The 14375-nt window shown below is 54.9% G+C and overlaps 1 protein-coding gene across 1 annotated transcript; it reads left to right on the forward strand.

The window, feature by feature from the left end:
* Positions 1 to 1877: 1877 nt before the first annotated feature.
* TBX21 (T-box transcription factor 21) lies at positions 1878 to 13842 on the forward strand. The gene is made up of 6 exons (XM_023652657.2): positions 1878 to 2591; positions 9992 to 10146; positions 11136 to 11257; positions 11880 to 12038; positions 12167 to 12228; positions 12470 to 13842. The coding sequence occupies exons 1-6, from the start codon at positions 2101 to 2103 to the stop codon at positions 13086 to 13088; spliced, it is 1608 nt and encodes a 535-aa protein (XP_023508425.1). The 5' UTR covers positions 1878 to 2100; the 3' UTR covers positions 13089 to 13842.
* Positions 13843 to 14375: the final 533 nt, after the last annotated feature.

A 14375-nucleotide genomic window follows, 5' to 3' on the forward strand; every position in this document is an offset into this window, starting at 1 on the left:
CTTAATGAAATAACTCATGTTTCCCCAAAAGTAGCTAAGAGTTCCAAGGTCATCCTCTCTTTCAAGCAATGCTCCCTGCTTGGAACAACAGGCAGAAAGTTCCCCTTCCTTAAGGTGGGGGGGGAGGGGTGGTGGGTAAAGAGGTGGGGAGGCCAGTCCCGCTCCTGGGGCTGTCGTGGATCTGTTCTCCATCCTCAGGGGAGGCGTTGATTCTCTCTCCTCCCACCCTCCTTGGGTCATGCCCGCCTCCTGGGGTCTCCAGCTTCGCCTTCACCTGCCAGCCTGCCTCTCGGTTCAGCTCTAGTTGGGAGCAGAGGGTCCCCATGGGCCCCTAAGGGTGAAGCCCTGTTGGGCTGGGACAGAGATGTGGAGATGGGGCCAGCCCCCAGGGGAGAACTGAGGAGGGCTGGGTGCGGGGGCAGGAGAGGATAACCTTTAAGACAATGAAAATCTGACAGTCTTTTTCAAAACACTCTTAAAATGTAAATCTTTATCTGTATATTGACATGCAAAAAATTCCATGACATCTTGTCGAGTGAAAAAAAACACATTACAAAGCAGCACGTGTAATGTTTATATAAAATTGTGTATTTGTGTGTATGTGTGTGCCAAAGACTGACACAGAGGCGGTGTGCAGGGAGTGACGGACGTCTGGAACGGTGTCCACTGAAATGTTAACCCTGTTTGCCTTTGGGGGGTGGAATTTGGGGTGTTTCATACAGTCCTATTTTTACTTTTACTGCTTAAATTTTCTATATGAGTATGTTTTATCTTTATACACACAGGAATACTCTCAATGATGCTATTTTCAATTGGGGGGGAAAAAGGATTGTTTTCATCATAAAAGGAATATAACCTCATCAGTCTACAGAAAAGGAAAATAGAGAAAGAGAAGCTCCCGTGGTCCTATCAGCCGCCGCAGCCCTTCGGAACATGTGGTGGGTTTCCTTCCTGTTAGGCGCTCCGAATCTCTTCAAAGCAGCTTTTCAGTCCAGATATAATAATGGATGGGAGGGGGCTGCACAGGGACCCCCTCTCATGGAAAGCTCTCAGCTCCTCGCACACCAGGTTGTTTCCCCAGTCTGCAGACAGACTCTTGAGGCTGACTTTCAGGCAGGAGAAGTGACTTGCCCAGGTCACACATACCTGAGTGATAGGAGAGCCAGTCCCGAGACTCTGAGCCCCGGCTGCCCAGGGTACTTCAGTGCCCCCCGCTGCCATGCCCAGGTCCAGGAGCTTTTGTTGGTGGGCCCAGCCCAGAGCCCTGCAAATCGGTCGCTGCTGCGGTTGCAATCCGCTTCAAGGAACTCTTCCTGGGGCCCACTCGGTTCCAGGTCTGCCCTGGGGCTGGAGGAACAAATTGCATCAGACAGCCCACCTGGGCTTCTGGCCAGGCGAAAGAGCACGAACACCTCACGCAAAGCCAACTTAGCAGAGGGCCCGAGTACACAGTAGACATCAATGAATATCTGTTGAATGTTCATGGTCGAAGCAGCTCTGAGCCTGCGGGTGCTCTGAGAAGGCCCCAGTCCCATCGCGGCCATCACTGAAGGCTTCCTGTAGGAGGGGACCTTTGAGCTGAGCCTTCAAGGATGGGGTGGAATTTCCACGAGGGTCCAGAGGAGAGAAAAAGGCTGGCGCTTCAGGTAGAGTGGTTGACTCCCTCAGAAGCTAAGATCTTTAAGCGCGAACTACGAGGCACGCGGGGACTCGCTCGTCTCCACCACGGGGGCCCTCCAGTCCTTGCCGGCCGTGTGGTATTTGCCGAGTATTAGCCACGAGGGGGCAGGGTGAGGCGGGGCGGGGCCGAGGTGGCGGGGTTGGGGGGGGAGGGGGGACCCGGAGAGCTTCATAAAGCCACAGCAAAGGCGCCGCGATGCTAGTGACAGCGGCCCGCTGGAGAGGGAGCCCGGGAGCAGCCGCGCGCCCGCCAAACGCGGGCGCAGGACCCAGGCGTCCGACCCCGGGCTCCGCTGGGGCCCCCGCCCCCGGGCCCCCGCCCCACCTCCGCCCACCTCTGCCCACGCGACCCTCTCGGCCACCCCCGCGCGGAAAGGGGCCAGTCCCCGACGGCTACGGGAAGGTCCCAGCCCTCCCCGGATGGGCATCGTGGAGCCGGGCTGCGGAGACATGCTGACGGGCACCGAGCCGATGCCGGCGAGCGACGAGGGCCGGGCGCCTGGCGCCGACCCGCAGAACCGCTACTTCTACTCGGAGCCCTGCTCGCAGGACGCGGCCGACCGTCGCGGGGGCGCCGGCCTGGGGGCGCCCTACGCCGGGGGCGCCCTGGTGCCCGCCCCGCCGGGCCGCTTCCTCGGAGCCTACGCCTACCCGCCCCGGCCTCAGGCCGCCGTCTTCCCTGGCGCGGCCGAGCCCTTCCCGCCGACGGCGGGCGCCGAGGGCTACCAGCCGGGGGACGGCTACGCGGCCCCGGACCCGCGCCCCGGCCTCTACCCCGGGCCGCGCGAGGACTATGCGCTGCCCGCGGGGCTGGAGGTGTCCGGGAAGCTGAGAGTGGCGCTCAACAACCACCTGTTGTGGTCCAAGTTTAATCAGCACCAGACGGAGATGATCATCACCAAGCAGGGGCGGTGAGTGCGCGGCGCGCCGGGAGCGCGAGCGGCTCCGCCAGCAGGTGGGAGCCTCGGGCCGCGCCCGCCCGCCGGCGCCCGGAACAAGGACGTGTTTTTTCTCTTTCTCTCTGTCTAGACTTTGCTAGTGTCTCCGTGTCCCACACAGTTTGGGCTTCGGCTTTGGGCGGAGGGAGAGGGAGTTGTAGTGAAGACAGGAAGGTTCCGGGGGTTGTTTACTCCCAGGACTTGACACCAACAGGCAGAACTCCAAATGGGGGTGGATGAGAGTGGGCGCAATGAGAGTTGTCGTGGGTTAGGGGAGGGGTGCCTGTGGTTCACCCCGAATTGGTGTGTGCCCCTGCCCCTGCGCTCTGCCTCAGCGGGGGTCTCCGCGGGCAGAGGGGGAGTGTGGGCTGTGAGTCTGACAGGGCAGGATGGCTCTTAGCCCCTGTGTGTGTGGAAAGGGAAGGGAGGGCAGAATCTTGCAGGGTGGGGACGGACGGTACCCCAGCCCTCAGGGGCGGGGGCTGTGCCCACTTCTCCCCGGCCTGTGCTGCTGCTGTGCACAGGTCAGCTTTGGGGGTAGGGTAAGGCTGGGATTTGGTGACACCGAGAAGGAGTCGCCAAGTTTCCCTTCCGGTAGTACTTTGAGATCATATGCTTGGTGTGTGTTTGTGTGTGTGTGTTTGTGTGTGTGTGTGTGTGTGTGTGTGTGTGTGTGTTTGGGGGATGGTAAAGTGTGTCGGGGCACAGATCCCTTCCAGGCACAGGCCCCTGCCTGAGGGCACAGATGCTCATGGGCCTGAGCAGGTGGAGCTAACCCATAGGTCCCAGCTGGCAGCCGGTCCCACACTGTGCACTCTTTGAGCTCTGTCCCCTGAAAGGCTGCCCACACCCCTGTCCAGATATTCACCAGTCAGCCTGGGGGAAGTTGCGAGGGGGAGCCCCATGGCTCGGTGGATGAGGGTCCCCTGAGCCCGGTGCATGTAGAATAGAGTTTGGGGCTGAGGGTGCTGCTTCCGGAGAGAGCCTCCTTCATGGGGTAAGAAAGAGAAACTCTTGACTTGTGTGGTATTTGTTTAGTAAGCAACACTCTGAGTGGGCCCCGCCTGTGTCTGGTGTGTGAGAATGCGCGCCTCCCCTTCCCGCTGGGGGCCAGTATGGGCAGGTGACCAGGGAAGACCTCTGTGGAGGGGCTGTGTCATCAGTGGACTCAGGAAGTGTTGAAGTGTGGATTCCAAGCGTGGGGCTTGGGAGGGAGAGAGAGGCCATGCGGGGCCTGGGGGTTGCCGTTCACTCTGGGCATTGCTGGAAACTTCTTCCCTCTCAGTGGTTTCTGTGGGGTGGCCTGGGATTGAGGGGCCTGTCCACCAACTGCAGTCGCCTTCCAGTGGCTAAGCTGTTCCTCGTTCCCTGGGATGAACCCAGGAAAGTTGGCATTTTCTTTGATGGCACAGCCTTCACCTCCTAAGCCTTCTCATACGTCCTCTCTGTCCCCCCAGCCCTAGCCTCCTCTGGGTACACCCAGGCACAGCCCAGGCTTCTAGTCCCATCGTGTCTGAATTGGAGGGGACCCAGAAGATCCTGTCCAGTCCCCTCCCTGCACAGATAGGGAAACGAGCCCAGAGATGGTAAGAGACTCTTCTGATGCTACAGAGCGTACCTCTTGCCGGCAGAACTGGTGCCAGAACCCAAATGGTGTCTGCCTGGGTTTCTTTCTTGGCCCCCTCCTCAGCCAGGAGTTAAGACCGCCACCCGTACTGTCCGAAGGCCTTGATGCATTCAGCTGCTTTCACTTCCATTATTTCACTGTGCGCTAGGCATTTGTCCCCCCATTTTACAGCTGAGGGCATTGGGGTGCAGGGCTATCTCGCGACTTGTGCTCAGTCATACAACAGACCTGAACTCAGGCCTCCCCTCTGTCGTGTGGTCAGGAAGCCTTCTCATCCTGGGGCCTGGCCGGGGTCTCCCCACAGCCTGCTGCTGGGCCCTGTCGCTCCAGTCTCGAGGGATGGGGTGGATGGAACACCACCCAGAACTTCAGGGATCTGGTGGGCGCGGGGCTGGCTGCAGGTCTGCGCACAGGCTGTTTAGGGCTGTATCTCTGGGGCCTGCGTCTCTGAGTGTGGATCTCCACCTCTCCGCTCACTGCCTCCTTCTTTCCTTTATGTTCCTGCTGAACAATTCTCTCGATGAGTTGTGCTGTCTCCCTTTTAGATCCATGCATTTACTTTGTTTTATTATGAAAAATTCCAATATATACAGAAGTGAAGAGAGAGAGGTGACGGGCCTCCACGTCCCCATCACCCAGCTCAATGCTCACCCCATCTTGCTTCTTTATCCCCACTCACTTCCACCCCTCCGCTCTGCAGCTCTGTTAGTGATAAAGTGCCTAGTAAGTCCTAGACACTACAGCATTTCAGTCTGAAATATTTCTCTTGTGCACCTCTAAAGATGGCTTTTTAAAAATAAACATGTTAGCAAACCTGAAAAGAAATTCCCGAATATCATCAGATTTCCCTGATTGTTTCACAAGCGTGTGTGTTTTACAATCCTCACCCTTTCGATCCGTCATGAGGGGCTACTTCGGGCACCTTGGGGTCCCTGTTGGTAGGGGGCAGTGGCCCCTCACCATTTCCTTTGCTGCCTCCCCTTGGATCAGGCCTCAGGAGCCCCATGCTGGGGCAGAGAGGAGAGAGGACAAATCACCCCCAGTTTAGTCACACCGGCCCCAGATCACCCCCATATCTCAGCTTGGGCTCCAGTGATCTGGGAAGTTGGCGGCCATTTCCTCCTGTTACTGGCTTCTGAAAAGCAAGACTTGGGCTCAGAGAGCAGCTCCCTTTCTGTCCTCCTGCTCTGGCGGGCTGGCCTGTCCCTCCGGGGGTTCCAGTGACCTGCCAGTCACCACCACATCACCCACGGCCTTCTTCCTTTTTGAAAAATCCTTCCAGCCCAGGCGCACCCACAGCCACACAGCCTTTTGCCCTGGGCTGACTCACTCTCTCCCAGATCCTTCCTCTCCCACCCACCCTAGACTCCTCCCTTGGTATGGACAAGTGACACAGCCTGGCTGTCCCCCATGGGCAGGAATGGGATGGGGCACATGGGGGTGATTCCTGAGTCCAAAGACTGACCCAGGCAGTTCAGATGGGTCTGGGAGGGGAAATTGAGGACAAAATGACAGTGGGCCGACTAGAGACTTTCGATGTCCAAGTCTGTACGTTTGTGGAGACTTGGGGTGCCCGATAGTGCCCACCTGGACTTGTGCTGTGTTTCTGCGTGGCAGTGTACGTGTGCTATGAATGTGTTGGCGGGCGTACGAGAGTCGATGGTAGACATTCTCAGTAGAGGAAGAGAGAGCCGGTGTCTCTGTGAGTGTGGGTGTGTGGGTGTGCATTAATTGCTGGCAATCCCCACTTTTCTGAGTGTGATTAGTTGATTATTATAATTAAGATAACTTTGGGTAGCTCCGTTGTTAAGGAGCTCAGTTTGCATTTGTGTCTGTATGTGTGAAGTTAGGGGTTGATACAACCATTCAGTCCCACGCGATCCTCGATCCTCGATCACTGGCCTCACAGCCATTGTGGTTTTCCTTTCTCCGTGTTCTAACTCCGAGAACTTTTTAGACTTTTTAAAACATTTTTTTTTTAGCTTTTCTTAGGGCTGACCGGCTTCATTTCTCCTGCAGCAGGTGAAAACTGCTTTGCTTTCTGTTTGGCTGTTAGCTGGTGGCCGTCTGATATCTATTAAGTGGTCTGGGGCGGTGGGCAGAGGAGATCCTGGGATGCCCGAGCGCATTTTGCATTTTGATAGGTGCAAGGCGTTGCCAAATACCCTCCTAGAAACTGGGACCAATTTACACCCCCCCACTGATAGTGCCCGAGAGGACCCATTTTCCGGGAGGCTCATCAGCATTAGATATTATCAGTTTTTAAATATTTTGTCAACATGTCTGACAAAAACCGTTTCCTTTTATTTTTTTATTTTATTTTTATTTATTTATTTATTTTGAGGAAGATTAGCCCTGAGCTAACATCTGCTGCCAGTCCTCCTCTTTTTGCTGAGGAAGACTGGCCCTGAGCTAACATCCGTGCCCATCTTCCTCTACTTTATATGTGGGACGCCTACCACAGCATGGCGTGCCAAGCGGTGCCGTGTCTGCGCCTGGGATCCAAACCGGTGAACCTCCGGCAGCCGAAGCAGAACGTATGCACTTAACTGCTGTGCCACTGTGCTGGCCCCAAAAACCATCTCCTTTTAATTTGCACTTTTAATGACAGTGAATTGGAGCATGTCAGCGGTGTTCAGGATTGGGGAGGGATATATGACGACCCTGAGAATCATTTCAAGGTGGGTTGGTCCGTAGGGGCGGGAGAGCATTTTGGGGTTTGGGTCCTGTCTTCTGAGGGTAGAGCAGTAAGTGGTCTTTCTGGGGTCCCAGGCCCATCTGTACTCCCTGTCCCTTCCCAGCTAGGTGTCATGTAAATCAGGGGCTATTTTGGGATTCCAGCTGGTGGTGATTCTAGACTTTTAGGGTGAAATTGAGGCCTCCCTTCTCGTCTCTCTTTTCCCAACCTCTTCCTGTGTCTCCTCCATTTCCCTCTCCCGCGGTAAGCAGCAGGGTGGGGGGTGGGGACCATGGCATGCGCTCTGCCGTCAGGAGACCCCGGCTCCGCTCTCCCACCAAGCAGCCGTCACCAAACCTCTCCAAGCCTCATTTTCTTCAAGTATAAAATTGGAAGTAACATTTTTTATCTCAAAGGACTGTTTCAGTGAACTGACTGCTATATAAGTAGAGGCTCAATGAATATGTTTTCTTCTCTTCCTTGATTTGTCAAGTTTGGCTAGGAACCCGTTATGATATAGGTAACATGTGAGTGATCTGTCATAGAATGACACTGTCTATGACACTGTCATAGAATGAGTTGGTGGTAGAAATGGGTTGAAAACATTCCTCCACCCTCCATTGCTCAAGGCCTCATCCCTAACCTTTGATTTCTCGAGTTGACTGGCCTGCTGAGCCCCTGGGACCCAGGGCCTGGAACCAGAAGTGAGAACTCTTCTCTTTTGTGAGGAAGCTTGGCCCTGAGCTAACATCTGTGTCAATCTTCCTCTATTTTATGTGGGATGCTGCCACAGCATGGCTTGATAAGCGGTGCTAGGTCCTTGGCCAGGATCCAAACCTGCGAACCCCGGGCTGCTGAAGTAAAGTGTGCGCACTTAACCACTCCACCACAGGGCTGGCTCCCAGAAGTGTGAACTCTTACTTGGGATTCTTCAGCCAGGCCAGAGGGCTTTGACAGCTCTGGGCCTGGGAGAAGATGGGATGGGAGTGGGAAGGAGAGAGGGTATGCTGAGTTTCACATCTTTTGAACTTCTTAACAGCTCTCAGAGGAAAGATAGACAGGAGTTATTATCTTCATTTACTGGTGAAGAAACTGAGGTTTGGTTTGGGAATTAACTTATCCAAGGTCATAAGGCAAATAAGTCTCTTTTTCTCAGTCCAGGAGAGTCTGGGGGAAGACAGGAATGTGATAGTGCCCTCCTGGGACACCTTCCCAAGGTTATTAGGTGTGTTGCTCTGGGACCCTCTGGGGACCAGGATCCACCAAAAGGGTTGCTAGGCCCCAGGAAGTCTCCCATTCCCAGGTTTCCTGATAAATGGACCAGTGCCTTTCTTCCCATCCTGCCCTGCTTCTCGTAGGAGGAGGGGAGAAGTGTTTGGGAATGAAGAGTAATTCTGATAAGGGTTGACTCTGCCATCCTGAAAACTAAGCTCTTCCTGCTTGGGTTAGAAGAGAAAGACCAAGCCGTTGGAGCTGGTGATGGCACTGGTGCTGGTAGAGGTGATGATGGTGATGGGGGTGGTGATAGTTGTGGTGATGGTTGTAGTGATGGTGGAGGCAGTGGTTGTAGTGATGGTGGCGATGGTGGTAGTGATGGTTGTAGTGATGGTGGTGGTGGTGGTTGTAGTGATGACTGGTGATGGTGGTGGTGATGGTTGTAGTGATGTGGTGTTGATGGTGGAGGCAGTGGTTGTAGTGATGGTGGTGGTGATGGTTGTAGTGATGGTGGTGTTGATAGTGGAGGCAGTGGTTGTAGTGATGGTGGTGGTGATGGTGGAGGTGGTGGTTGTAGTGATGACTGGTGGTGGTTGTAGTGATGGTGGAGGCAGTGGTTGTAGTGATGGTGGCGATGGTGGTGGTGATGGTTGTAGTGATGGTGGCGATGGTAGTGGTGATGGTTGTAGTGATGGTAATGTTGATGGTGGAGGTGGTGGTTGTAGTGATGACTGGCGATGGTGGTGCTGATGGTTGTAGTGATGGTGGTGATGGTGGTGGTGATGGTTGTAGTGATGGTGACGATGGTGGTGGTGATGGTTGTAGTGATGGTGACGATGGTGGTGGTGATGGTTGTAGTGATGGGGGTGGCGATGGTGGAGGCGGTGGTTGTAGTGATGGTGGTGATGGTTGTGATATGGGAGTACTTCTTTCTCTGAATCTATTACTCTGGCACAATAAGGCAGCACCCCAACCTCAACTTCCTCTGCTTTTCTTGGGAAGCAGGACTTTGTGCATGAGGACTGTGCTCAAGAGAGTCCTCTTTCAGGTGGATGGGAAGCTCCACCTGGGACTTTAGCTTCTTCTCTGAAGGCCCAGGCCTGGGGCAGGCCATACTACAGACATCAGGCCCAGGAGGATGGGTCAGGGAGAGCCTGAATGGAGGCCGTGGGACTAGGAGTGTGTTAGCACCGTAAGAGCCATGGTGGAGAGGATGGATGGTGGACTCAGGCCAGACCAGGACTCAGGGGACTGAGGCAGGACCTATTAGGAACTGCCTGTAGGGGGCTGGCTTGTGGCTTTGCTCCTCCGTAGGAAGCACACTTCCTTCCTTAGGTTAGAGACAGTGATGTGCAGCTGATGTCCAGCAATTGACTCTCTGAAAGAAAAACATTTAAAAAAGCCCTGATTCATAATGTTTGCTAATTTCTGTGGTGTAAATACTCCTACAATGGCTGATTTCAAGTTCCCTACATGGTGGCACTGAATGGGTTGGGAAGAGACATGCAGTAGCTCACATTATCTAGTATTTCCACCATACAGGTACAATAGCAAGAAGTAACCTCAAGAGCAGAGATAATAGTAAAATGTAGTAAAAGAATTGGGAAGTGATGACTTTTAAGTATTTACTCCCTTGGTTTATAATATAATGTGTTTAATTGTGAGTTTAGATAATTTTATCTTTAATTATGTCTGTGTTTAATGACTGGTTGGCAAACCTCCTGAACATTTTCAGTTGTCTCTTGTGTGTGTGGAAGCTGGCTCCAGCACACCACTGATGGCTTTTGCACAAGGGGTGGCTGTCCATGGGGCTGGGGGCTGATGAATGTTGGGGGGTCTCTGTGTCCTCCCCAGGCGAATGTTCCCATTCCTGTCATTTACTGTGGCTGGGCTGGAGCCCACCAGCCATTACCGGATGTTTGTGGACATGGTCTTGGTGGACCAGCACCACTGGCGATATCAGAGCGGCAAGTGGGTGCAGTGCGGAAAGGCCGAGGGCAACATGCCAGGTATGCGCCCCCTTGGGAGCGGTAGGCACTCTTTTTCTCCAAAGCTGGGCGCCCCCTGGTGGATCCAGGAGGAACCCCCAAGTCCCTGCCCCACCCCAGGATTTAATTCCCCATCTCATCTCTCTCATTCCATCTCACCCCATCCAATCCCATCCCACCCCACCCCATCCCACCCTATCCCCTCCATCCCATCGCACCCCACCCCATCCCATCTCTCCACCCCATCTCACCCCATCCCCTCCATCCCATCCCATCCCCCCACCCCATATCATCCCACCCCACCCCATTCCTTCCATCCCATCCCACCCCATTCCCCCATCCCATCTGACCCCATCCCACCCCATCCCCTCCATCCCATCCCATCCCACCCCATTCCCTCCACCCCATCCCACCTCCCCACCCTCCCATTCCATCCCACCCATCCCACCCCATCCCACACCATCCCCTCCATCCCATTGCACCCCACCCCATCTCCCCACCCCATCCCACCCCATCCCACACCATCCCCTCCATCCCATTGCACCCCACCCCATTCCCCCACCCCATCCCATCCCATCCCACCCCATCCCACCTCATTCCCTCCATCGCATCCCACCCCATCCCACCCCATTCCCTCCATCCCATCCCCCCATTCCATCCCACCCATCCCACCCCATCCCACACCATCCCACACCATCCCCTCCATCCCCTCCATCCCATCCCATCCCACCCCACCCCATCCCATTTCCCCACCCCATCCCACCCCATTCCCTCCATGCCATCCCACGCCATCCATCCACTTCTGGCTTCTGTTCTGTTTGTCATCTCTTTTCTACTTTGCACTAGCATGTCTTCTGCTTAGTCCTCTGTCCACACCTCCCCTTGCCCTGTCCTGTCTGGTCCTCTCCCTGCATCCTTTTTGACATCTCCATCAGAACAGGCAAAGAAGCCCCACATCATCAGGGGTCTGGTCCCAGGGGCTGTGTACCAAAGAGGTTAACTCTCCACAGGAAACCACCAGTACGTGCACCCAGATTCGCCCAACACTGGAGCCCACTGGATGCGCCAGGAAGTTTCATTCGGGAAACTAAAACTCACAAACAACAAGGGGGCCTCCAACAATGTGACCCAGGTGGGACTCCTCCCCACAGGCTAGCTCTGCCCCCCCTCCCCAGCGCCAAGGCCATGAGGGGTCCCGAGGGCTGATTCTATTCTGTAAGAGTTGTTTTCCTTCCTCTCTGACTCTGGTTCTTTTCTACCTACCTTGTGGGGAGGATGAGGTGGGAGGAATCTGAATCTCAGGGACAGACAGGGGGCCACATTCAGGCCAACCTGGGCTAAGCCAGCCTTGGAGTTTCTTCACTGAATCCCAAGCTGCCATCGCTTGTGTACCATGCTAGGCGTCAAGTTGGTACCAGCGGTCCCAAGGAATGGTTGCAGAGTTTCTCTAAGTTGAGGAATCCTATTACAAGTATCCTTATCCCTGAAAAGCCGTTTGTGCTAATACCTTGGTCACAATGGACATCTGGGGGTAGGAAACGGAGCAAGAAGACAGAATTGGTGCCGTGAAGAGGCTGGGGACAGGAGTTTGAAGGCCTGGGAGCAGTTACCTGGCAGGTGGCAGGGCAGGGGAATGGACCTGATGACTTCAGGGTCCTTTCTAGCCTGGCCAGAGGGCCAGCCTTTGGTGGGGGTGGGGGATCCTTCGGCTTCCCTCCTCCCCACCCCCATAACCGTCTTGCTCTCTCTCTCAGATGATCGTGCTCCAGTCCCTCCATAAGTACCAGCCCCGGCTGCACATTGTGGAGATAAATGATGGAGAGCCAGAGCCGGCCTGCATTACCTCCAAAACGCATGTCTTTACTTTCCAAGAAACCCAGTTTATTGCTGTGACTGCCTACCAGAATGCCGAGGTGAGGGCTGCCCGGTCCCATGTGGGCCTGAGACTGGGGTCGGGGTGTGTGGCCCCCAGTCTCCCTTGGGAGCGATTTTGGAAGTTCCCTAGGCCAGACTCAGGTGACTCTGTTTCCCCTCTCTCTAGATTACTCAGCTGAAAATTGATAATAACCCTTTCGCCAAAGGATTCCGGGAGAACTTTGAGTCGTAAGTGCCACTGGGTTCAACTCACCTTTGCAGAGGCCTCTTCTTGGTCTCTCCTGAGACTGGGACTCTAGACGTGTGCTCAGCACATTCCCTCTTTGCCCCTGAGGATGGGAGAGGGTGGGGTGTGTGCTGGAGGGCAGGCCAGGGAAGTTGAGTCCGGGGAGGGATATGCAACGGGTAGGCTCATAGGTGACAGGTTCTGCTCATCACCCCTGTGTTCTTGCCTCCTATTCTTTTTTAGCATGTATGCATCTGTTGACACCAGCGTCCCCTCCCCGCCTGGATCCAACTGTCAATTGCTTGGGGGAGACCACTACTCTCCTCTCCTACCCAACCAGTATCCTGTTCCCAGCCGTTTCTACTCCGACCTTCCTGGCCAGACCAAGGATGTGGTTCCCCAGCCTTACTGGTTGGGGGCTCCCCGGGACCACAGCTATGAGGCCGAGTTTCGAGCAGTCAGCATGAAACCTGCATTCCTGCCCTCTGCCCCCGGGCCCACCATGTCCTACTACCGAGGCCAAGAAGTCCTGGCACCTGGAGCTGGCTGGCCTGTGGCCCCCCAGTACCCTCCCAAGATGGGCCCAGCCAGCTGGTTTCACCCCATGCGGACTCTACCCATGGAACATGGTCCTGGCGCTTCAGAGGGGCGGGGGCCAGAGGACCAGGGCCTCCCCTTGTTGTGGACTGAGATCACCTCCATCCGGCCAGAGTCCAGTGACTCAGGGCTGGGCGAAGGAGACTCTAAGAGGAGGCGTGTGTCCCCCTATCCTTCCAGTGGCGACAGCTCCTCCCCTGCTGGGGCCCCTTCTCCTTTTGATAAGGAAACTGAAGGCCAGTTTTATAACTATTTTCCCAATTGAGCAGATGATGTGAAAAGGACAGAAACGTTGTTATTAGGTTGCAGGACACCAACTAACTCGGCAACAGACTCAGGACCGAGCGGCCCCCGCATCCTCTGTCTCTTCTCCTTTCATAGTTGGTTGAGGAAGAGGGGGGCCAAGAAGGATTCTGGGGTTCACTTGCTGCTTCCTGGCCCACAAGGAAAGCTGAGAGGTGTGTCCCTCTCTTTCCTTCGCCCTGACTACAGTCATTTACCTGGTGCTGCTTCTGGCTGTGGGTTCCCAGCTGGAGAACAGAGAACAGAGAACAGAGGACAGGAGGTCTTGGACACGTACCAGCTTCCTCTCTTCTGGGGCGGTTGAGGGGCGGGGGTCAGGGGGCAAAGGCCTAGAACTGGAAACTCTCTTCCTTTATAGAGTAACTTTGAGCATTTTTGTTTGTGTCTGTGTTAATCCCTGATCTGAAAATAAAGATACATGGATTTTCTATCAGCCAGCCAGCCAGGGTCAGGCAGAGGACTCCAGGGACTTTGGGCAGCTGGCCTGGGCCCCACCCGCTCAGAGACAGTGGGGTCCTGAGGAAGGGGCTGGGAAGGGGGGATGGTGCCCATCTTGAGAAGCAAAGTTTTGGGGGGGGGTTGTGTGTGTGCGCACACTCTTTTCTGATTCTTTTTTCTTTTTTTGGAATGGGGGAGGCTATTTATTGTATGGAGAGTGGTGTCTGGATATATTTCTTTTGTCTTCATCACTTTCTGAAAATAAACATGAAACTGTTGAGCGTGTCCTGCTTCAGTGCCCGGGTGAGGGACATGGGTGGGGACTCCACTGGGAAATGCGAGTGCGCTGAAGCTGTCCTGCTGGCTCGTGAACAGAACCTGCGACACCTGGAAACCTGAAGCGGCTTCACTTGGGATGAACTGAGTTACAGCAAGGCCACGAGTCATGCCTTAGTGCTCCTGTTGATGGGTGATGCCAGCTCTTCAGACTCCTGGGATAGAGAACCATCCCTGGGCCTGTGTGTGCCCCCTGACCTGTGGAGGGGGTGAGAGGGCAAAGCCAGAGGGCGGGGCTGGGGGGGCTCTCGGGGGAAGGATGGCGCTCGATATCTCCCTGCATTTCTAGCAGCTTTGGCTCTCCATCTTTGTCTTAGGGTTGTTCAAGGATTACAGGAGTAAGTATAAATTGGACCCCATGAAAGTGCTGTTTCTGTAGGTTAAGAGCAGCCAAATATTGGCAATTTTATATGATTCAACCCAATATGTGTAGAGGGTTGAGAACAGTGTCTGATAAACAGTGAGCGCTCAGTGT

This window comes from Equus caballus, chromosome 11 (assembly GCF_041296265.1).
Source record: "Equus caballus isolate H_3958 breed thoroughbred chromosome 11, TB-T2T, whole genome shotgun sequence".
Taxonomy (NCBI): domain Eukaryota; kingdom Metazoa; phylum Chordata; class Mammalia; order Perissodactyla; family Equidae; genus Equus; species Equus caballus.